The sequence below is a fragment of the Salvelinus sp. IW2-2015 genome, linkage group LG4q.2 (assembly GCF_002910315.2).
Source record: "Salvelinus sp. IW2-2015 linkage group LG4q.2, ASM291031v2, whole genome shotgun sequence".
NCBI lineage: Eukaryota > Metazoa > Chordata > Actinopteri > Salmoniformes > Salmonidae > Salvelinus > Salvelinus sp. IW2-2015.
The window spans coordinates 25,680,310-25,705,426 of record NC_036843.1 but is presented as its reverse complement, the minus strand read 5'-3'; the positions used below and the strand labels follow the sequence as shown (position 1 = coordinate 25,705,426).

Genomic DNA, 25,117 nt, shown 5'->3' with positions numbered 1-25,117 from the left:
ATTTATACAGCGTGTTTGGAAAGTATTCAGACCCATTGACTTTTTCACATTTTGTTACGTTACAGCCTTATGCTAAAATGGGTAAAAAAATATAAAAAAAGATCCTCAACCTACACACAATAGTATGAAAAAAAGATCACATTTACATAAGTATTCAGACCCTTTACTCAGTACTTTGTTGAAGTACCTTTGGCAGCGATTACAGCCTCTAGTCTTCTTGGGTATGACGCTACAAGCTTGGCACACCTGTGTTTGTGGAGTTTCTCCTATTCTCTGCAGATCTTCTCAAGCTCTGTCAGGTTGGATGGGGAGTGTCGCTGCACAGCTATTTTCAAGTCTCTCCAGAGTTGTTTGATCGGGTTCAAGTCCGGGCTCTGGCTGGGCCACTCCCAGACATTCAGAGACTTGTCCCGAAGCCAATCCTGGTTGTCTTGGCTGTGTGCTTAGGGTCATTGTCCTGTTGGATGTGAACCTTCTCCCCAGTCTGAGGTCCTAACCTGCTCCAGAGCKCTTTTCATCAAGTATCTCTCTGTACTTTGCTCCATTCATCTTTCCCTCGATCCTGACTAATCTCCTAGTCCCTGCCCTGAACAACATCCCCACAGCATGATGCTGCCACCACCATGCTTCACCGTAGGGATGGTGCCAGGTTTCTTCCAGATGTGACGCTTGGCGTTCAGGCCAAAGAGTTCAATCTTGGTTTCATCAGACCAGAGAATCTTGTTTCTCATTGCCAAAAGGTACCTAAAGACTCTCAGACAAACTCAAAGCAGGCTGTCGTGCCTTTTAACTGAGGAGTGGCCACTCTACCATAAAGGCCTAATTGGTGGAGTGCTGCAAAGATGGTTGTCCTTCTGGAAGGTTCTCCCATTTTTACAGAGGAACTCAGGCGCTCTGTTAGAGTCACCATCGGGTTCTTGGTCACCTCACTGACCAAGGCCTTTTTCCCGATTGCTCAGTTTTGCTGGGCGGCCAGCTCTAGGAAGAGTCTTGGTGGTTCTTCCATTTAAACTTCTTCCATTTAAGAATGATTGAGACCACTGTGTTCCTGGGGACCTTCAATGTTGCAGACATTTTTTGGTACCCTTCCCCAGATCTGTGCCTCGAAACACAATCCTGTCTCAGAGCTGTCCTTCAGTCTCATGGCTTGGTTTTTCCTCTGACATTCACTGTCAACTGTGGAACCTTATGTAGACAGGTGTGTGCCTTTCCAAATCWTGTCCAATCAATTGGATTTACCACAGGTKGACTCCAATCAAGTTGTAGAAACATCTCAAGGATGATCAATGTAAACAGGATGCACCTGAGGTCAATTTTGAGTCTCATAGCAAAGGGTCTGAATACTTATGTAAATAAGTTGTTTTAAAAAATTTGTAATACATGTAGAAAAATGTATACAACACTGTTTTCGCTTTGTCATTATGGGGTATTGTGTGTAGATTGAGAAAAAATATGTAATTTAATCAATTTTAGAATAAGGCTGTAACGTAGCAAAATTTGGAAAAAGTCAAGGGGTCTGAATGCTTTCAGAATGCGCTGTATGTGGACAGGAGTGCAGAGTATGAAACAAGTGACAACCTACTCATACCAGATCACATAGTTTTATCAGTGCATTGCTTTATTTGTTTTTACACTTTAAAAGACAGACTTACATTTTACACTTCAGACTCTTATTTGTGTTCTAAAATGATTGCACAATTTCCAAGTAAGGAACTGCCAAAATACTTTGGAAGTGGGCAACCCTCAAGTGAGTATAGTTCTCTAAAACGACAAACCACACAAGTTCCATAGCAGCTTTGAGAAATATTATTAGATTATAGTCAGAAAGTGGCCTTTATTTGAACTCAAAACAAAAGCTTTTGCTCTGAAACTAGCACACCACTATCCTACTAACTGGAAGGCAAAGTGCTCAAATAGCAGCAYAGTTAGGAAAAGCTMAAGCACATGGCTAAAAACATCAGTCATGATTGGGAGACATTCAGTGCCAATACAGTTAAAAATGTAYTGACAGAATACATATTTTTATTAATAAATTGTGTATCTAACGCCCATTATATCCAACTACTCATTTAATCAGTTTAAATCTGCAGCTATGAGGCATGGACCCTCATTTACAGACTAGATAAAACATTGTTCAGAGTTGTTCCAATGACAAACAAGCTCCCCTGTCTGGTGTTGTAGATGGTGATGACAAATGCAGCTYGTGCCATTTTGGATTAAAGAGAAGTGTGACCAAATGGTGGTGTGCTCCTTCGAGATCAGAAAGTCCTCCAGAGAAATGTTTGTTTCTYGTCACATACTCTCTCTAAAMGTGCAGGGCAGGAAAAAGGCTGCAGTTATYCCTTTCTTTGTCAAAAAAAGGRAAAAAACGCCACAGCTGTGGAAATATTCGTGGATGGGTTGTCTCCCCTCTGATCTGTACGATACTCAGATAACTTCTAAGGAGTATGTGATAGAAATGGGTTAATAACATAAAATCAGTTGATTCACTTGATTCACATTAGTATCTTTAGACTTAGAGACACATACAAAGAAATGATTGAGAGACCKTAACTATGTAATCTGCTTCCGGGTTCGAATCACACATTGAATATTGAGAGCCCATAACCTCTTGGCGSTAGAAATCTTGGACTTTTGAGGGGGCTCTAGTGTTCAAGACTCTAGTGTAATATCTACATAGCATAGAGAGTATAGAWGAGCTGACGGAGGATGTGGTGATGAGCTCTCACCTGCCCTCTGATGGGCCTGGATCTCCTCCATGCCGGTCAGAGTTAGCAGGGACCTGAATGARCAAATTAATTAATACATTAATGTTCCATAAGAAAATTTACTTGGCAACATACAATACATCACTTCAGATAACATTATATATCATATCACAGAACATACATCATAAGACATGATCAAACAGACATAAATATACTGTTTAGGGGCAGCAGGTAGTCTAGTGGTTAGAGCCTTGTGGTTAGAGTGTTGGGCCAGTAACCGAAAGGTTGCTGGATCGAATCCCTGAGCTGACAAGGTAAAGGTCTGTTGTTCTGCCCCTGAACAAGGCAGTTAACCCACTGTTCCTAGGCCGTTAACTGACTTGCCTAGTTAAATAAATAAGGTTACATTTAAAATATATATATATAGGGTTTGGGTTGTATTATATATATATATATATAGTTGAAGTCGGAAGTTTACATACACCTTAGCCAAATACATTTAAACTCAGTTTTTCACAATTCCTGACATTTAATCCTAGTAAAAATTGAAATGCATACCTTGAAATACATCCACAGGTACACCTCCAATTGACTCAAATGATGTYAATTAGCCTATCAGAAGCTTCTAAAGCCATGAMATAATTTTCTGGAATTTTCCAAGCTGTTAAAAGGCACAGTCAACGTAGTGTTTGTAAATTTCTGACCCACTGGAATTGTGATACAGTGAATTATAAGTGAAATAATATGTCTGTAAACAATTGTTGGAAAAATTACTTGTGTCATGCACAAAGTAGATGTCCTAACAGGCTTGCCAAAACTATAGTTTGTTAACAAGAAATTTGTTAACAAGTTTTAAACAAGTTTTAATGACTTCAACCTAAGTGTACGTAAACTTCCGACTTCAACTGTATATACACTACCGTTCAAAAGTTTGGAGTCAGTTAGAAATGTCCTTGTTTTTGAAAGAAAAGCAATTTTTTTGTCCATTAAAATAAAAAAATGTAAATCACTGATGAAGGATTTTGAGGCTGATTCCCTGACCTGTCAATGTTTCTAATTTGCTGTTTTATGATTTTGTTATACTCTTGTGAATTCTATGTTTTTACTAGATTACTTGTAGTTTTTCATGTTGTCTGTCTGTAATTGTGTAATGACTTGGTTCTGCCTATCTTGGCCAGGGCGCTCTTGAAAAGGAGATTTTAAATCTCAATGAGCCCTTCCTGGTTAAATAAAGGTTTAATAAATAAATAACATTTATCAGAAATACAGTGTAGACATTRTTAATGTTGTAAATGACTATTGTAGCTGGAAACGGCTGATTTTTAATTGAATATCTGTGTACTACTCCCTACACAGAACAGCGCAAGCTGTCTCTAGACAGAATAGAAGGARGAGTGGGAGTCCCCGATGCACAACTGAGCAAGAGGACAAGTACATTAGAGTGTCTAGTTTGAGAAACAGACGCCTCACAAGTCCTCAACTGGCAGCTTCATTAAAGAATACCTGTAAAACACCAGTCTCAACGTCAACAGTGAAGAGGCGGTTCCGGGATGCTGGCCTTCTAGGCAGAGCTCSTCTGTCCAGTGTCTGTGTTCTTTTGCCCATCTTAATCTTTTCTTTTTATTGGCCWGTCTGAGATATGACTTTTTCTTTGCAAATCTGCCTAGTAGGCCAGCATCCTGGAGTCGCCTCTTCACTGTTGACATTGAGACTGGTGTTTTGGAGGTTTGAAGTTATTTTAATGGACAAAAWWWTKTGCTTTTCTTACAAAAACAAGGACATTTCTAAGTGACCCCAAACTTTTGAACGGGAGTGTGTATACCTGCGTTCTTTGAAGGCCACGACAGGAACCATGTTGTCTTCCACGCCACTCAGACCTAGATTGGTCGGCTTGGTCCCCGTCCCGACCCCTAGGTTGACCTCTTCTAAAGTGCCGTTGCCGTTCTTCACAGGCTCAGTGTTCTTTTTTGGTTGGGCTTCCTCTGGAGAGGGGTTTCTGTTTGTCTTCCCATTCAGGACAGGCGTCTGCATGAAAACAATCATGTCATTTTTTTTCAAGGCAAGGGCAAGTTCTGTTTGTTTTTTTAAAAAGTAAAATATGGTTAACAAGGATGGTATCTGGGGCAGGAAAGTACACGTGCTTTTTGTTTAGTTTTAAGCTAAAGCCACTACCTTTGAGATGGATTTCTGCATGAAAGCAACTTTAGCAGTTTGGTCAAGGACAAGTTTGYTTTTTAAAAACGGTGGTAATTAACCTCTTAAGCAAAAAAAGTCAACTTTGGTACTTGTGGCAGAAAACCTGAGTGCTTCAGGGCAATGTACTGTTCCTCTGAACTAGGCTGGTGTACTTACTTTTTTGTCTTCAGTTGAGGTCTTCCTAGTCCTCCTCATGATCAACTCCAGTCGCTGAAAACAAAAAGAAGTCTGTGAAAAGTCTTGAACGCTTTCATTTAGACTTTCATAACACCCTTATCAAAACTAATGTTTAATAACATAACATTTCCCCCTTATAAAAATAATGTTATTTTTTKTGTGAAACACAACAACAATTACCCCTAACATCCCTCCACCCCATGTATTGAAGTTGAGCGCCAATATATAAAGATCCKGGGTGCTCTCTTGTAGTCAATTTTACACTATCTGGATCCGCTAGAATATCCTATGAAGAATTTCAGAATGATAAGAATATGGCACATAACGACCCTGGTRTTTCTCGTAACTGCCTAGAGTTCACGTCTTCCTTCCATTGTCACCTTTTTCCTCTCCTGCCGTTGTTCCTCCTCCTTCTGGAAGTGCTTCTCTCTCTGCAGCCTCTGCTGCTCTGCCTTGTCCCTGACCTGGGCCTCCTCCTCCTCTCTCTGGGACAGGACATAGAGAACCAAAGCCATTACGGAACCAGATGCTACATTATTAACACTGATGTAAACTTTATATACCGTACATAAATGGACGAAGTTGGGCTTCTACTAAAAGTGTATTAATAGACCACATCCCTCACCTGTTTCTGGAGGAGAGCAGCTTCCTGTGTGGCCCAGATGGCTCTCTCCTCCTCTGCATGTCTCCGCYCCTCTTCCTCCCTCCTCTCCTCTACCAGCCACTGGGCCTCAGCCTCGAGCCGTACTCGCTCCTCTGCCCTCCTGCGCTCCAGCTCCTCTCTGCCTCTGCTGTGATGCCACATGACATGACATTACGTAACATGTGCATAACAGCACAGCACATCACCATACAAATGAATCWATCCTCTGAACATGTGAAACGCTCCCCTAGACCAGGTTTTCCCAAACTCGGTCCCAGGGTCCCCCCTGGGTGCACGTTTTGGTTTTTGCCCGAGCACTACACAGCTGATTCAGATAATCAAAGCTTGCTGATGAGTTGGTTATTTGAAACAGCTGTGTAATGCTAGGACAAAACCAAAACATGCACCTGGGGGGGGGGGCAGGACCATTTTTTGKAAACCCTGCGTTAGACTACCTCCGAAGGTCAGTCGTMATTTTTTTTATTCACAACCAGATTTTTGTCTTTTAGGGGAAATGATTACTCAGGTTTTTTTTCCTACTGGGAAGATGAATGTTGGGTCAGTAGAAGAGAGATGGGAAGATGTAAGGTGGCTCTCTGTCCGTACCTCTCTACCTCCTCCCTGCGCAGGCTTTCCTCCTCTCTCTCTCTCCTCAGACGGGCCTCTCTTCTCTTCTCGGCCAGAAGACATGAGGCCTCCTCTGGATCCATGGTGCCAGCAGACGGCCTGGRGCAGGAGGGGGCTCCAGGAAGGGGGCCTGAGGAGGTGGACATGTCATAAGAGTCACCCATAAGAGTCCAAATGCACATTGAACCACATTTCCTGATTGTTTTTCAWTGAGTAGAACTGGACTTCCTGCATTGACTGAACTAAAATGGAATTGACCACAACCCTACACTGTACATTACAATATCTGAAATGTATCTAGGGAATTCTAGAAATAAATAKTAGTTGATGGTGCAGTGCCTTGCATTTTTAGATGCTCATTCTCACCTGTATCGCCCTCAGTTCTAGGTGTGGGGACTGTCTGAGGTTCTGCTGAGCCTACGAATGGTTGGACCTGGTCCCATGCTGCTGCTGAGATTCTGATTGGTTGTGAGTTCCCGGGGGAGAGGGTGTGATTGGGGACTGGAGCCCAAGGAGAGATGGTCCGGCTGGGCCGTGAGTTCCCAGGGGACAGGGTTTGGTTGGAGACTGGAGGACCATCCTCCTCCGGAACAGGGTACAGTTCCAGCCCAACCTGCTGTGATGGAGGCTGTCTGATCACAGGTTTGTGTCTGATCACAGGTTTACTGAAAAAAAGAAGAGGAGAATACTTTTGTTGAGATAAATAAGCAAACAACACCAATTTACTGGACAGGTTAGACGTATTCTACAAGACGTGTGGTTGGTTAAATTATACACAACAATTCTCAACAGAGTGCTCTCACTGTATGAAAAAAATGAGGTACATGATAAGTAGTTTGAGTGATACAACATCCAGACATAGTAGCAGACGGACAATCACATACCGTTCTGGAGAGGGCACTGCATCTCTGCTCTGTATGTTTGTGGGTAACATTTTCACGGGAGCATTGGGTATGTGAGGCTGCTGTCTATTCCTCCTGAACGTCCTCTCACTCTCCTTCTGCTGTGCTGCTTTTAACTTCATAATAAATCAACAGACATGTTACAAGATCGTTTTACTGCAGTCTGTTAGCTTCATACCAAATCAACAGATCGTTTAACTGCAGTCTGTTAACTTCATACCAAATCAACAGATCATTTTACTGCGGTCTGTTAACTTCTTACCAAATCAACAGATAATTTTACTGCAGTCTGTTAACTTCATACCAAATCAACAGATAATTTTACTGCAGTCTGTTAACTTCATACCAAATCAACAGATCATTTTACTGCAGTCTGTTAACTTCATACCAAATCAACAGATCATTTTACTGCAGTCTGTTAACTTCATACCAAATCACAGATCATTTTACTGCAGTCGTTAGCTTCATAATAAATCAACAGATCATTTTACTGCAGTCAGTTAACTTCATACCAAATCAACAGTCATTTTACTGCAGTCTGTTAGCTTCATAATAAATCAACAGATCATTTTACTGCAGTCTGATAACTTCATACCAAATCAACAGATAATTTTACTGCAGTCAGTTAACTTCATACCAAATCAACAGATCATTTTACTGCAGTCTGTTAGCTTCATAATAAATCAACAGATCATTTTACTGCAGTCTGTTAACTTCATACCAAATCAACAGATCATTTTACTGCAGTCTGTTAACTTCATACCAAATCAACAGATCATTTTACTGCAGTGTTTGAGGCTTATTATTAATAAACAATGCTTCCAGAAAAGGGACATTTGTCTTTTAGCTTTCAAAAGTGTGTCTTCTGTAGATTATGACAGTTAATATGATCGACCTAACAATACAGCATATATATTATAGAAACATGAGACAGAAGGAATGGAGCCATGTTACAAGCTCATTTTATTGCGGTCATTTTGGGAGCGACAGAAAGACATCAAAGTAATTTAGGCTTATAACCAATATATGTTGTATCTTCAAAAATGTATAGAAATGTGTGCCTCTCTGTTAGAGTATGACAATGAATATCGTCCAATAATCCAGTATACATGATGAATGAATAGAATAGAAAATGAATGAATGAATGAATGAAAAGAATATAGAGTTTATTGTCTTCCTCCAATGAAATAATTTCCCTCAAGTTCGTGCATTACATGGAGACAAAATAACAACACCATCCCACCAACMCAGTCGACCCAGACATATAACAGTCAAAGAGATTAAACTATCTATCTCTATGTTTACAATTACATTTCCAGCAGGTATTACCTGTGATGTWATATAACCTGTGATGTAATATWACCTGTGATGTAATATWACCTGTGATGTAATATTACCTGTGATGTAATATWACCTGTGATGTAATATWACCTGTGATGTAATATTACCTGTGATGTAATMTTACCTGTGATGTAATATAACCTGTGATGTAATATTACCTGTGATGTAATATTACCTGTGATGTAATATTACCTGTGATGTAATATTACCTGTGCCATGATGATGGATCAGTTGCTGCTACACTGCTACACACTAAAAAGGTTCTATCCAGAACCTAAAAGGGTTCTTCGGCTGTCCCCATAGGAGAACTATTAGAAGAACCCTTTTCGGTTCCAGGTAGAACCCTTTCTACAGAGGGTTCTACATCGAACCCAAAAGGGTTCTGCCTGGAACCAAATAGGGTTCTCCTATGGGGACAGCTGAAGAACCCTTTTGGAACCCTTTTTTCTAAGAGTGTRWGGCTGGGACTGAGGGAGGTGGCTACCTGGTAGTTTGCCCAGATGTTGGACCGGTAGTCTGCCCGGAGATTTGCCTGGAAGTCTGCCTGCACCCGGTGGTGGTCAGGTGTGCCAGAGCGGTAATCTGCCTGAAGGCCTGCCTGCACCCGGTGGTGGTCAGGTGTGCCAGAGCGGTAGTCTGCCTGGAGGCCTGCCTGCACCCGGTGGTGGTCAGGTGTGCCAGAGCGNGCCTGCCTGCACCCGGTGGTGGTCAGGTGTGCCAGAGCGGTAGTCTGCCTGGAGGCCTGCCTGCACCCGGTGGTGGTCAGGTGTGCCAGAGCGGTGTGGTGATTTATGACAGTTGGTGGCAGTGGCAGGTATGGAGTGGCATGAAGCTGAACGGGGACAAACATGGACAACTGAACCAGTTTGTTTCATTGTTGTGGAGCAATGGGGTGATGGTTAGCAAGTGATACAGTGAAAGAATGTGAGTGTGCCCAGAAATGGTTGAAAAAAGGAGAGGAAAGGAAGCAGAGAGTCAGTAGTTCATTTGCTTGCTAATAGCGATACTGAGCTTTTCATTTTGGTGGGAAATCTGGTCATGTAAATAAGTAATTAAGTAAGCATTGTCCAAATCCATATTGGAATGTAAATTCCCCTAAAATCAATTCATTTAACCAAATACACTTTATTGATGCTATGTCCTTTTTCTTGGATTGAGATCTGGTCTTCTACACCTGCATTGCTTGCTGTTTGGGGTTTCAGGCTGGGTTTCTGTACAGCACTTTGAGATATCAGCTGATGTAAGAAGGGCTTTATAAATACATTTGATTTTGATTTGGTCTTTATACTATATACACTGAGTATGAGTACACTGAGTATACCAAACATTAGGAACACCTTCCTAATATTGAGTTGCACCCCCCTTTTTGCCCTCAGAACAGCCTCAATTCGTTGTGGGAGCATGGACTCTACATGGTGTTGAAAGCGTCCAACATKCTGGCCCATGTTGACTCCAAAGCTTCCCACAGTTGTATCAAGTTGGCTGGATGTCTTTTGGGTGGTGGACCATTATTAATACAAACGGGAAACTGTTGAGCGTGGAAAACCCAGCAGTGTTGCAGTTCTTGACACAAACCGGTGCACCTGGCACCTACTATCATACCCTGTTCAAAGGCACTTAGATCTTTTGTCTTGCCCATTCACCCTCTGAATGGCACACATACACAATCCATGTCTCAATTGTCTTAAGGCTTAAAAATCCTTACTTAACCTGTCTCCTCCCCTTCATCTACACTGATTGAAGTGGTTTCAACAAGTGACATCAATAAGGGTCAGTCTATGTCATGGAAAGAGCAGGTGTTCCTAATATTTTGAACACTCAGTGTATAACTGTTATTCTACAGGCTTTTGGAAGTACCTTCCTCTTCTCTTGACTGACAACTATGACTCCTTCTCCTGGCTAGGTAGGAGCATGTTGGGGTGAGGAGGCGACAGACCAGAGCCCTCTCCCAGGCAGTCAGGGGAGAGCTGCGAGGAGCTACAGCAGAGCCAAGCACAGTGGAGAAAAGACAACGCACAAGGACAGAGAAAAAATAGCATAGAAAATACAAGACAGAGATAGACAATACAAGACAGAGATAGACAATCAAACAGAGATAGATAGACAATACAAGACAGAGATAGACAATACAAGACAGAGATAGATAGACAATACAAGACAGAGATAGATAGACAATACAAGTAAGAAAGGGTAGGAAATCAGAGGAAAGTTAAGGTCAAAAGATGTTACAGGGTGAAAGAATAAGCTCGGTAGCTGAAGGGTTAAGAAGATGAAACAAAGTCAAACAGACACTCAAAAGTAGTGCACTATATAGGAAATAGCCTTTATTCATTTACCGCTCTTGTTGTTGGTCTTCCTTCCTCGAGAGCCCTGGCTCAGTCTCTGTTTGGCCCTCTGGCACTTCTCTAAGGTCTTCTTCACCACAGACTCATAGCGCTCCTTCAGACAACAACAAATCTCAGTGTCAGTGAGACAGTAGTCTCTTCTCACATCCATTGTATGAGTTTGGCGAGCAAGACACGCAATTCAGTGACTTGGTCCAAGATCCATTACATCGTATTGAGCCTTAAAACCGCTTAGCTTCAGATATGTACACAAAACGTTGAAAACAGTATCTGTTTTCTGGATTATTTCCTGAGTAATAATTTAATTTATTTGGCAGTTATAGACGTTGCTCATATGTTGTGAATCTGTGTTACAGGAAATAACTGTTTACCTATTTCTTTACCTGGTAACTAAATATTTATTTTCCTATTGGCCAATTCTTTAATTGTGTGGGGTTATGCTTTATTGATACAGGAAGTGACAGACAGCAGTGATGGGCATTCCGKCTCTTTTGGCTCCCAAAYGGATATTTCAAAAATATATGTTTTGTATTTTTTCAAGTCAATCAGTTTGCGATAGTTTGACTATGATTGGTGTTAAAACAATTCTAATTAAATTATTAAATTAAATCTCTACTCTACCTTAAGCACAATGTATTTAAAAATGCATTGGTTTGTTATGAAAAAGAATGCTATTAAACATTTGCATTTAAAGTATAACTTTTGAATGTATATAAACAAAGTGCATATAAATCTAACCATTCAAAACGAATACATTCTGAACAGTAAAATAGAATATTGCACCATATCAAAGACAAATAAATCATTTTCACAACTKCAGCATCCCACTTAAAACATTAAACTGGTCCCTCTTTTCTCTCTCTTCTTTATCGCCATGTTATAACCAGCAGCACACCGCAATGCTGACCATATTTTGCTTTTATGAGAGATTTGCATTCAGAAATGCAAGCTGCCTCACTTTTGAGGGGCTGATGCGGTTTCTTCTCTCAGTAATTATTTGTCCCGTTTTCGAGAAGACTCTCTCAGAGGGAACGGATGTGGCCACCATGCAGAGTCTCCCTGTCCTCCAAMTAGGATCGGACCTCCATTATGGCATCTGCTGAGGGATTCCTTCGTGCTGCATCCCCAGTTGCTCCCTCCTCAAACAGCATCCAAACAGCAGACGTTTGTGGCACTACTGCTGGTGCTTCTGCTCCATCTGATCCCTCTTCTTCCTGTTGCCTTGGTGCCTGAGCCAGCTGACTGCTGGGGCTGTCCCTCCCTGCTGCTGAGGTTATTCTTTGAAGAGCCTCATCAATCACTCTGGCATCACTGAAGGCTAACTTCTTAAACCTGGGGTCAAGTGCAGCGGTTTCTGATAGTGATTACATTCTAATCTGTGGAACTTTCTGTCCATTGATGAACATAGGGTGTCCATCAACTCTGTCACATGTCCTGTGGTTACATTTGCTTCTCTCTGGTGGCTGGCTGTGATTCGCTGCAGACCCTTACACAGGAGTATCATTTCTGAGGCTGTCACATAGTTGAAAAGAGAACAGTAACTTATTAGTTCAGGTTCATGTTTTGTCTACTGATACTACATTCTCATCTAATGCTCATATACATATATAATACTGGATTAAATAATGATGTAGTAATAACTGCTTACTGTACCTCTCTCCACTGATCTCCACAGTGACCTGCTCAAAGGGTTCCAGGACTCTACACCTCCTCTGCCACCTCCCATTCCTCTTGGGTCAGAGCATCAACAGGTGGATTGACAATGGCCAGGGTAAAGATGATGGCATCCTTTTTACTCAAGAAACCGCTTCAACATATAAAATGTTGAATTCCACCTTGTAGTGCAGTCTTGTTTAGGCCTCAGCTCAGGCATCCCCATCTGGCGTTGTGTACACTTTAGTTTTTCAGCACCTACTGTGCTCCTGTGGAAGTATTCCACAGCTGCTTTCACTTTGTCCACAGTGGGCTTCATCACCTTCAGAGCATCTCTTACAATCAGGTTGATTGTGTGGGCAAGACATGGATGACTGGTCCATTAAAACATTTTCATGGCTTTGGTTATGTTAGCTGCATTGTTGCTAACACAACAGACCACTTTTCCATCTACTTGCCATTCTCTGGCCACTCTCAACAGTTTCTCAGCCAAGTTCTCTGAGGTGTGTCCAGAAGACAGCTAGACATCCAAAAAGTKTCAATGAAGTGGCATGTAACCGACATGTTAGAAGTGGTTACCCTTGATGTCCAGCAGTCAGTGGTAAGGCAAACTGCAGTAGCTTTTTGGACTCTTTCCCGCACTGAAGCCTGTGTGCTCTCGTACAGTTGTGGAATAAGTGATTTTAAAAGGGTTTTCCTGCTTGGAATTGTGTACATTGAATTTAGACTATTGCTATAATTTCTTAAACCTCTGTCCTCCATGATCAAAAATGGCTGGAAATCTGTGGCAATCATTTTAGCCAATGCAATATCAATTTGGCCTTGTTTTGCTACAGACATAGACTTTGGCATAAACTGGTCCATAGAAGACTGTGGTTGCTGTGGGTCGCCTTCTTGACTGAGTGGATACGAGATGCTGGCTCCACCACTATCACTAGCAGGCCCACTAGTTTCTCGATGCTCCGCTGCAGCAAGTTTCACAGTTGGRTGCACAGTTCGCATCTGCCGGTGTAGGTTGTGCGTAGAACTGGCTTTATATGAGATTTTGTCTTGGCAAATTCTACACTGTGCTCTAAAATTGTCTGCATTGTTAAAATGCATCCAAATGCTGCTGTGCTTCCGACAAATTTTTCAGATGTTTTTCAGCTTGTTTTCACAGCTGTCCTTCCTTTCTCTCCTCGGCTGCTAAGTGTGTGAGTGAGTTGGCTCGGACACTGCGTRTCTGATTGACAGGAACAACAGGTGAGGCTGTTAGTCTGAGCAGACAGTCAGAACTAATGTGTGCGCTTGAGCATTTAGGCCTATATTATTAATATTTTTTCGTTCTTTGAATTAGTTAATTCTATTTATTTAAATCTTTTGATTATTCATATCTTAATTTTTTTTAATATTTGTATAAATAGATGAGTCTCTTCTGATATGCGAGCCGGCTCCCAACATTCACCTACAAGAGCCGGCTCTTAGAGCCGACTCGTTCGCGAACAACCCATCACTAACAGACAGTTCTAGTTCCGGTAGCTGATGATGTTCAATGTGGCTTGTTYAATAAAGCTGCTAAATAGTTATCCGCCTCCATCCAGTYCTTGCTCCTACAGAAACCATCCATCCACCTGTACTAACGACCCTCAACTTAAACTAGTGCATTTTATTTTCTGGAAAAAGCTGTAAAGCAACACTGATGCCCACAATAGACACCTAATCAGAAGTAACTACTGCTCCATCTGACCCCTCAGACACAACAACTCACTGTCTCCTCCTTCATCCTCTGCCTCCTCTTCTCCTCCACGGCAGTGCGCCTCCTCTCCTCCTTCTCTCTCTGCTCCTGCAGCCTCCTCTTCCTCTCCTCCAGGTGCTGTTCATGGAGACGCCTGGCCCGCTCCTCTCGAGCCAACCGGCCCAGCTCTCTGGACACTACATACACATTTAGTGGAGTTTAGTTTAGKTTATTTATTTTACTAAATCATCGGTCAGTGGTTCCCAACCTCCTTTCATTACGGAGCCCTAAATCACATTTTTTTTAAATCATTATGCCTATGTTCTTATGAGTCTTCCGAATTACCACCTGGGTATAGGCCAGGTACCCCCAAGGGGTACCTCAGGTTGAGGTCCACCATCATCATGGGTGGTGGCTACATACCAAGCTGTTTCTTAAGCTCCTCCCTCCGCTCAAGAGCTGTCCTTCGCTTCTCCTCCTTCTCTCTCTGCTCCTGTAGCCTCCTCTTCCTCACCTCCAGCTGCTGCTCATAAAGACGCCTGGCCCGCTCCTCTCGAGCCAACCAGCCCAGCTCTCTGGACACTGCAAACACATTGTGGGACTTACTAGCCACCAAAATACTACCCTGGTACCAGATCTTTGTGCTGTGTAGATAACTACTAATAAACTAATTTAGCATGACAGTGACCATGGGAGCTGGCAAGAAGAAGACAGCACAAATAGATCTGGGACCAGACTAGGAAAATACCTGAAAGGAATGATCTGGGACCAGGCTAGGAAAATACCTGAAAGGAATGATCTGGGACCAGGCTAGGAAAATACCTGAAAGGAATGATCTGGCACCAGGCTAGGAAAATACCTGAGAGGAATGATCTAGGACCAGGCTAGGAAAATACCTGAGAGGAATGATCTGGGACCAGGCTAGGAAAATACCTGAAAGGAATGACTAAAATAAGTGACTGACAATTGAGTGGTCTCATAGGTGTTTTACATGTACCGTCGTCATCATGTGTGGCTACACATACCAAGCTGATTCTCATGCTCCTCCCTCCGCTCCTTCGCTAGTCTCAGCCTGTCATCAACATTCAGCGCCTGTGGCCCTGGAATATTAGAAAAGATGTGACATTCATCTCTACGTCACGATGCATAGAGTATGGGTTGGTGACATCAGTGATCAACATCAGTAATGATGAGTGGATTTAAGATGGGTTGACTGTAGCTAGCTGCTCCATAGACACAATTGTATTCTTCTGGACAGAATAACAGYAGGTTAACAATTGAGGGACATTTTTTTAACGTTTCAATAAAGAGATAAGACAATAAATAACATTGGAAAGGTTTGTATGAAGATGCAATGACAGCTTATACTCAAATTGTCCTTCAATAACAGCGTGAACTTCATGTTTTGATAACAGTGGTGAGCTTCAGAGGAAGAGAACTCATGACGACTGACACACAAATAACAAGCAGTACTCCAGGCACAGAGAGAGCGAGATAGAGATAGAGAAACACTCATAGAAAAAAAGGTGCTATCTAGAAACTAAAAGGGTTCTTCAGCTGTCCCCATAGGAGAACACATTGAAGAACCCTTTATGGTTCCAGGTAGAACCCTTTTGGGTTCCATCTAGAATCCTTTCCACAGAGGGTTCTACATGGAACCCAAAAGGGTTCTACCTGGAACCCTTATGGAACAATTGTTTTCTAAGAGTGTAGAGATAGAGAGAGAGGGAGGGAGAGCACTGGTGTAAGACCTGCTGCGTTTACAGGACTGGTTGTGTTGTTACTGATCACAGCTGATTTGATGGAGGCAGGGACACAGATGACTGCTCTCCTCTTCTCTGATTTATTGGGCTTTATGTCTTCATTGCCTTTTTCTGATACCAAAGAAAGAATAAAAGAGAACATCATGTTCAGGCCTCTCTGACATTCAGCTGACTCAAAATGAATTATTTAGTCAGGATCATTATGAGGTGGTCTTCCAGTTCATAACAGGTTTTACATTATAACAGCATCATTATGGTTTATACCTGCTAGCRAAGTCTGAGACACTACCTTAGAAAAACATGTCTTAGAATCTTAGTATAAGACGTTTAATTCCAGATAGGTCATATCATTCCAGTTTCTAGAAAATCTACCGGTTGTACTTARTACAGGCCTTAAACCATGACATGTTTTAGCTGTTAATAAAAGAGTGGCAGGTAGCCTAGCGGTTAGAGCGTTGGGCCAGTTGTGCTRGTTCGAATCCCTGAGCCGACAARGTGAAAAAATCTATGGATGTGCCCTTGAGCAAAGCACTTAACCTTAATTGCTCCAGGGTTGCTATTGATAATGGCTGACCCTGGCCGTGACCCCACTCTCTGAGGGTGTCTCAGGGGGAGTTGGGATATGCAACAACAACAAAAACATTTCCATTTCACACGTGTATAGTACACATTAGTACATGTGTGAAACAGTACAAATATAAGCACACACCAAATGATAATTTGATTATAATGTGCCTGATCCTGTTGTGCCTTGCAGGGATAAACAAATGCCATCGCCTGACCTCATGGAGATTAAACAAACAAATAAAGACTGAAGAGGATAAGAACAAAGACATACTTCACAAGAGGGTGATCAATAGTGATATTTGGTACAAAGGAGTATTTACGATAACAGACCGGTGATAAGTAGTGCCTTCTCAACATGTTGGTGCAAGAGACGTACATAAGAAACTATCTTTCTTGTGCATGAGAGACACACAAAAATGATCTTCCTTCACACTCCATGGTATAATAATGGATATTATAATAATGGATGCTGTGATAATGGGTGATATAATAATGGATATAATAATGGATAGTATAATGATGGATATTATTATAATGGGTAGTATAATAATGGATATTATAATGATGGATGTTATAATAATGGGTGTTATATTAATGGATAGTATAATAATGGATGTTATAATAATGGATAGTATAATAATGGATATTATAATAATGGATAGTATAATAATGGATAGTATAATAATGGATATTATATTAATGGATAGTATAATAATGGATAGTATAATAATGGGTGTTATAATAATGGATATTATTATAATGGATGTCATAATACTGGATATTATAATAATGGGTGATGTAATAATGGATATTATAATACTGAATAGTATAATAATGGATATTATAATAATGGGTGTTATAATAGTGGGTGTTATAATAATGGATAGTATAATAATGGATGTTGTGATAATGGGTGTTATAATAATGGGTGATATAATAATGGATAGTATAATAATGGGTGTTATAATAATGGATAGTATAATAATGGATGTTATAATAATGGATATTATAATAATGGGTGTTATATTAATGGATAGTATAATAATGGGCATCAATGCATCCTACTGAATCAGGCCTATGATACGTGTTGATGTTTACCACAGCAGAGATAGAGGGTGATTCAATAAGCTACTTCATTACCTCACTGTTTACAAAACAAAATGGCAGTAGCTAATAGGATGAACGTCTATCTACAGATATGAGGCAATATCAGATAATCTGATCCATTGGTACATGTCAGGAATAAATGCCAGATAATAAATCTAAAATAAGATAATTACTTTATTATGTGGCCTAGATACATGATGGAACATATCCTCACTGATGATAAACTGGAAGAGAGAGGCTGATTCWGACTGATTATGCTTCAGACAGCCTGTCCTTTATATAAACACAGTAAACGGCAAAGCAAAGCTACAATACCAACCTCATGTCAATGACCTCCATGTCATTCTATAAACACAGTAAACAGCCCACAGCGAAGCTATCATCCTCACCATAGCAAAGCTACAGTTACCCACCACCCTGTACCCCCCTGCAGTAAAAAAAACAGCCATATCAACGCTACAGTACCCACCTCCCCGTCTCCCGGCTCTGCTCTCCTTTTTCTGCTTGTCTAGAGTATCTCTGGTAGAAAGACCCTTTCTGTCTTCTTGGGGTGCTGTCTTCTTGCTGGGGGTCTCCCTGTGTTCCTTCTTCTGTATCACAGCCATGTTACTGCTAGGCACTGAGCAAGGAACACACCACAACTCTGCCACACAACACAGACTCTCCTCTTCCTCCTCCTCTTCCTCTCCTCCTTTTATATTTCTATTTCAAAATGCCTGTACTGTTCTGTGTGTCCTCCTGCTCCCCTGTGCTCACTGTGCAGCTGACCGACTGCCTCTTGCTCATCTTCGCTATTCAAACAAATAGAAGAGAAAAAGGGAGGAAAAAGCCATATGGGGTAAATGGATAAAACCAGCTGACTTGCTGCAGTTCTGGGCTGGCTAGATCCTGCATCCAGATCCAGTGCAGTGGAAAACACAGATATGCATAATCCAAAATAACACACTGAGTTAAATCTGTGAGAATATAAAACACATTTCTCTCTCCCAGTTCCTATCAGGATCCTTTATAAACTAGATTAGAGACATGGATGCTCTACAGCATGGTGAGAAGCTCTATCCTCCTCTCTCTCTCTCTCTCTCTCTCTCTCTCTCTCTCTCTCTCTCTGTGGCTCGTTGCTCTACTGAAACGGTTACTTCCCTTTTAAATGTCTCTCACAGCTCACAGACCCTGGAGTGCTGCTCTGCTCTCTTTAGCTACTGAGTGGCACGTACTGCAGTTGTGTCACTTTAATTCAACCCACCCACCACCACACTACACACTGCTGAATGCAAGCAGCCWGTCTGRGTCCCAAATGGCACCCAATTCCCTATGTAGTGCACTACTTTTGACCAGGGCCTATAGGACTCTGATCAACACTAGTGCGTGCACTATACAGGGACTAKGGTGCCTTTTGGGACTGAACCAGAGCCAGCTAAATGAATAAGAAATATTCAGTGCAGGAGAATTAGGGGACGGAGGGAAAGAGGGAGGCAAAGACAGTCACTGGCAGGCARATTAATCTGTCTGGCCTTGTTCTGTGAATGGTTGCCGGGACAACAGTGGTGCACCACTGTACTGTATGCCTTCGGGGCATCCTATTCCMTATACAGTGCACTGTAGGTCTCTGGGCTCACCCGTAGGGCTCTGGTCAAAAGTAGTGCATTGCATAGGTAATAGGGTCCCATTTGGGACGTAGCCTATACAACAGAATGACATAGTGGACATTAACTCACCCTGTCTTCGGTATGAATCTGACACAAGGGATGGAGGGATATTTATACCCTGCAATCCCACAATGCTTCACTTTAATCTGGGTGAGTCACCGACATCATCAGCCACTAGATGGAGGTCTTTCCTTATTGGCTAGTGATGGGCTAGCCTCAAACACAGCAATTCTAGAGAAGAATAGTGAGTGAGATGACTGGCAGCCAGCGAGTCAGCATCTAGGACAGTAGCTTAGCATTTAGCCTCTAGGAAAGTAGCTTAGCATTTAGCCTCTAGGACAGTAACGTAAACTCACTCACTTTTGTACATCGCCTTGGTCCGTACAATTGACCTTATTTTAGCGCCCCAAAAACGTAATACTTCCAGATCAACTGTAATGTCAATACCATTGTAAAGCACAATTTCTCCCCTTTCCAACAAAATTAATGACATGACCTCCAAGCAGCCCTTTCTGCATAATTCAAGAAGGCAATGAGCTCCGTCGGGTCTTTTTAAAAATGGCGGGTGGGGAAGCCAMACTAATGCGTGGTATTGAGAAGGAGAGGAGATGTGTGGGAAAACTTTTCACTCGATCTGTCCAACTTATCACCTTATCTCCTATATAATGTGTCATTACATACCTATTTGAAGGTTTGTGTCGAATTTGAATCGGGTTTTTAGGGCGGTGCTAAAGTGATCTTCAGAAGTAAACAGCGGCTTTGAGAGTCATGATCGCTTACAGTGATGACGCAAAAAATGACTAGGTATCCCCCCTTACCCCCGTCATTGTCCATTTCTTGTTTTAAACGATGAGAGAAGTGCTACACCTGGTGGAGAGAGTTTGTAAGACATAAATAGTTGCTTTATGTGTGCTGTACGTTACGATATGACACGTCACGATGTAACGGAGGGTCCGTTTTTTCAACTTTTCTCCAAAACTATAGAGCCATTACCATGTTGATCAATGCTTGAATAGAAACGTAGTTCRCACCCCAGATTTTGAAGTCAACACAGTCGCTACAGTCCCATTAGTTTTCTTTGCAGCCTCGTTTGAATGTCGCGGTTGTGCACATTTGTACGGAATAGGGTGAGTTTACATTAGCTTAGTGTTCAGCCTCTAGGACAGTAGCTTAGCATTTAGCCTCGAGGACAGTAGCTTAGCATTTAGCCTCTAGGACAGTAGCTTAGCATTTCGCCTATAATGTCTTAGCTTTGAGCCTCTAGGATAGTAGCTTAGCTTTCATCTTATTGAGTGAGTTTGAGTTTATTTTATTTTTACAGGGACAGTGCACATTAATCAACATTTCAGTAAAAGTTCCTGTTTTAGCCAGCCAGCTAATTTTCAACCGCAGTCCCAGGGCAGGTTATTAAAAACAATTACAATACAGACAATCAATGAGGAGTGAGTACACGCAGAGCATCATTGGACACGCAAGACATAGCATGCAGACAGAGCAACATAGCACAAAATAGCAACAAGACAAAATCCAACAAAGCAACAAAGTGTTTCCACTTTGTTGTTTTATAGGACAGTAGCTTAGCTTTGAKCCTCTAGGACAGTAGCTTAGCTTTCATCTTCTAGGACAGTAGCTTAGCTTTCATCTTCTAGGACAGTAACTTAGCTTTCATCTTCTAGGACAGTAACTTAGCTTTCATCTTCWAGGACAGTAACTTAGCTTTCATCTTCTAGGACAGTAGCTTAGCTTTCATCTTCTAGGACAGTAGCTTAGCTTTCATCTTCTAGGACAGTAACATAGCTTTCATCTTCTAGGACAGCAACTTAGCTTTCAGCCTCCTTACATCCAGGGAGATGTTTCAATACTCTACATTGGTTTACTTTCTTTGTTTCCTTTCTTTCACAATCACTGATTTAAGGGACTGGATAAGATCCCTCTTATATCATGCAGGATCAGTCATCATGGAGGAAAGGAATCCATCTCAATTGAGGTATCCACTTCACCTAACAGCTATCTACAACTGATTACTCATACAAAGTAAGATGTTCATAATATTAAAATTGTTTTTATTGCACTTCAGTCTGGGATGAACATTGCCAATTCAGGATGCTACATTTTTGTAAACGTTTGTTTTTCACAATAAATGGGAAATCACAATGAAGTTGAAAATGAAAAAGCAAGCGGCACATGACAACTTGTTCAACTTACAACAAGTAAATGTCTGACTTTGTGTTGTTGTTATCATAACAGTCATACGTGCACAAACTGAGACAATGTACTCTCTGTAGCAGAGAAAAATCTCTTGTCTTTATCACTGAATATCATCACATTTAGCAAAGACCGGAGCACCTTTTTTCCCACATGGGGCATACATAACATTTCATCACTATCCTAGGCTAGTATCATTGGGCATGATTTATATCCATTGAAAGTTTAGTCCAGGGTTTACTCCGAGAAACTGGTCCTAAATGTCTGGGACCCTACACTGTACCATTCAAGCCATTCTSGGTATAGCATGAGCCCACAGTCCTGCCGCCCTTGCCAGAACTGTGTCTATGGAGTGTTGTGTGACAGAGGTCTCACTACTTGTGGTGGAGTCTACAGTCTCATAGCCCTCGATAAGCTGGTTCATTATGGTCCTAGAGTGTCTAGAGAGCTTGGAGTCTGTGTCCGTGGTGGAGGGAGATGGAGATGGTAGGGACTCCTGATCCTGCTCTGTATTGATGTCTGTCTCTGTCTCTGTGGAAGGGGAGGGGCTGGGAGCCGTTTCTGTCCTATCAGAGGGGCTGGTGTTGCCTGGTCCTCTGGGTGTAATGGCTGTTGGAAGGAGAGAACCAAGGTGCAGCGTGGTACGTGTCCATATTTATTAAAKGAACACTGAAATAACAAAAATAACAAAGATAACGACCGAAACAGTTCTGGCTGGTGCAGACACACAAAACAGAAAACAACTACCCACAAAACACAGGTGGGATGAGGCTACCTAAGTATGGTTCTCAATCAGAGACAACGATAGACAGCTGCCTCTGATTGAGAACCACACACGGCCAAACACAAAGAAATAGACAACATAGAACACCAGACATAGAATGCCCACCCCAACTCACGCCCTGACCAAACCAAAATAGAGACATAAAAAAGGAACTAAGGTCAGGGCGTGACACTGGGCTTGACCAATCCCATCTCGCAGTCTTTGTTCCAGCCGGCCTCTGGGTGGTGGTTCAGGGGGGCTGAGCTGGAAGSAAATCAGTCACATTTTAAGTAAATTCATAAGGCCGTATTTTTGTTCAGTGTAAATGCAGGGCCGTGCACAGACCTTTCAAAGGGCGGGTGCTCAAAATGAAAGGGGACAGGTATTTCTGCCACTACACACTCACCACAAATTGTAACCAAGCCAGTTACATTGCCTCCTAAAGACATGATTGACATCGGGAAAAGAGGGTAGGCTATCAGCTGATAATTGATGTTGATGATTGATGTAAATCTGCTAGTTAGCTAGCTCAGTTATATTTTTACTGATTGTGATTTATCTTCGAATGCTCTTAAATAATAGCTTCATAATATAGCCTAATATTCATCATCTTCTAACTGATATATGGCTGGCTGGCTAGTATCTGAATATTTTTAGCTAGGGTCTATACTACCTATATTCAGTGTTTAATTTGTAAATGTGGAGGTGCAGGAACAAAAGTGAGCACAAGAGGGGATGACCTGGTAAGCTCTGAGGTGTCAATATAATAAAGCATTGCATGCATATCATCGCATTTGCATAGTGGCATAGAGCAGCAGAGTAGAGGCGCTTACAGAAGTTGCACACATGGGGAAAATGCACTGGCTCGATGTACACTCACTGGCTCGATGTACACTCACTGGCTCGATGTACACTCACTGGCTCGATGTACACTCACTGGCTCGATGTACACTCACTGGNCTCGATGTACACTCACTGGCTCGATGTACACTCACTGGCTCGATGTACACTCACTGGCTCGATGTACACTCACTGGCTCGATGTACACTCACTGGGCTCGATGTACACTCACTGGACTCGAACGACACACTCACACAAACACACACACGCATATTGACGCCACATACACACACATTCACATTCCTTCACACTCTTCACATACGCTGCTGCTACTCTCTGTTTATTATCTATGCATAGTCACTTTACCCCTATCTACATGTACATATTACCTCAATTACCTCGACTAACCTGTACACCTGCACATTGACTCGGTACTAGTAACCCCTGTATATAGCCTTGTTATTGTTATTATTGTSTTAGTATTTTACTTTTAGTTCATTTAGCACATTYTTCTTATTTACTTTTGAAAAGTAAATTCCACAAATTAACTTTTAACAAGGCACACCTGTTAATTGAAATGCTTTCCAGGTGACTAGCTCATGAAGTTGGTTGAGAAAATGCCAAGAGTGTGCAAAGCTGTCATCAAGGCAAAGGGTGGCTACTTTGAAGAATATAAAATCTAAAATATATTTTGAATTGTTTAACACKTTTTTGGTTACTACATGATTCCATATGTGTTTTTTCATAGTTTTGATGTCTTCACTATTATTCTACAATGTAGAAAATAGTAAAGAATTAAGAAAAACCCTTGAATGAGTAGGTGTGTCCAAACTTTTGACTGGTACTGTATGTTTTATACCATACATGCCCATATAAAACATATAAGTAACATATACAGTATATTGCCATATATTAGTTTTCAGAATGAAAGACTTCCATATCAGTGTATCTGCTTACACAGGAAATTGTTTCGCAGCTGGAAAGGCACAATCTACTGTATATGTGTGTTAATTTCCATCAAAGTTGTTCAGGGATATCATGTTACTACCATGAGGGAGCCTTACTAACACCAGACATTAACATTGTCCTATGACAATAGACACTGTCTCTCTCTATCCCTCTCTCAGCCAGGTAACGTCAGAAACATGGACTCCTAATGACAATGATTCTGTCTCTCTCTGCCTTTACTAAACCAGGTAGAACCAGAGTGTTAGGATGACACAGTACAGCTTGAAACCCTCAAGGAACTTTACAACTCATGAAGTCATGACCAGCCCAACCCAGATCATGCTTGCACTCACATTCCTGTCGAGATGACTGAAACAATGTTTCATTGTGTTGCTGACTGTAATATATCATTGTTAACTTTTAGGAAGAAGCGACCACTATCCTGATCGGAGCCTTTTATAGAAAACTCATGTACAGTGTTCATCTTTACTGTCCCGATGCACTCCCCGAACTTCATCTCACTCATCTTCGTTAGGTTACTGCACGACACACCTGTGGATCACACCAGATAGGCTGTGTCTTTTGGTCGTCTTGAGGAGAGAGGATCCGAAGCAAACGTCTGCACCACAAAAGTCGAGGAGTGAAGATCAGGGGCAGTGCAATCTGCGACAGACGAAACGTGGACCTCTCTGTGTCTTACTTTCGACAGCAAGGCCTCAGTTGCAACACTTGCAGTGTTGCTATCTGTTTACTAACACGTTTTTCTTCTGTAAAGTCGAATTAAAGGTCTTTAACATATCACACATTTACAACGTAAAATATAGTGTGTACATTGTGCCATCAATTGGTGAGAGAGAACCTCACAAATATTACATACATCGTGCTACATATCACTAATGCACACAGTAAATCCCAGTTTAATTCACTGTGTCAAAGTTAGATTGACTCCATAGAGTGTTTTAGCACTGCAGT

General features: G+C 41.7%; 1 protein-coding gene across 1 annotated transcript; it reads right to left on the bottom strand.

Annotated features, from left to right (window-relative positions):
- Positions 1 to 1,597: 1,597 nt before the first annotated feature.
- LOC111963072 (ensconsin-like) lies at positions 1,598 to 24,671 on the bottom strand. Its single transcript, XM_070443307.1, is given in 20 exon segments — positions 1,598 to 2,782; positions 4,531 to 4,733; positions 5,061 to 5,114; positions 5,462 to 5,566; positions 5,707 to 5,872; positions 6,331 to 6,481; positions 6,718 to 7,016; positions 7,236 to 7,416; positions 9,063 to 9,126; positions 9,341 to 9,450; positions 10,452 to 10,571; positions 10,931 to 11,033; positions 14,340 to 14,503; positions 14,730 to 14,888; positions 15,332 to 15,406; positions 16,058 to 16,180; positions 18,213 to 18,434; positions 21,973 to 22,203; positions 22,561 to 22,621; positions 24,636 to 24,671. Coding segments are annotated over 20 exon segments (2,757 nt in total). The 3' UTR covers positions 1,598 to 2,652.
- Positions 24,672 to 25,117: the final 446 nt, after the last annotated feature.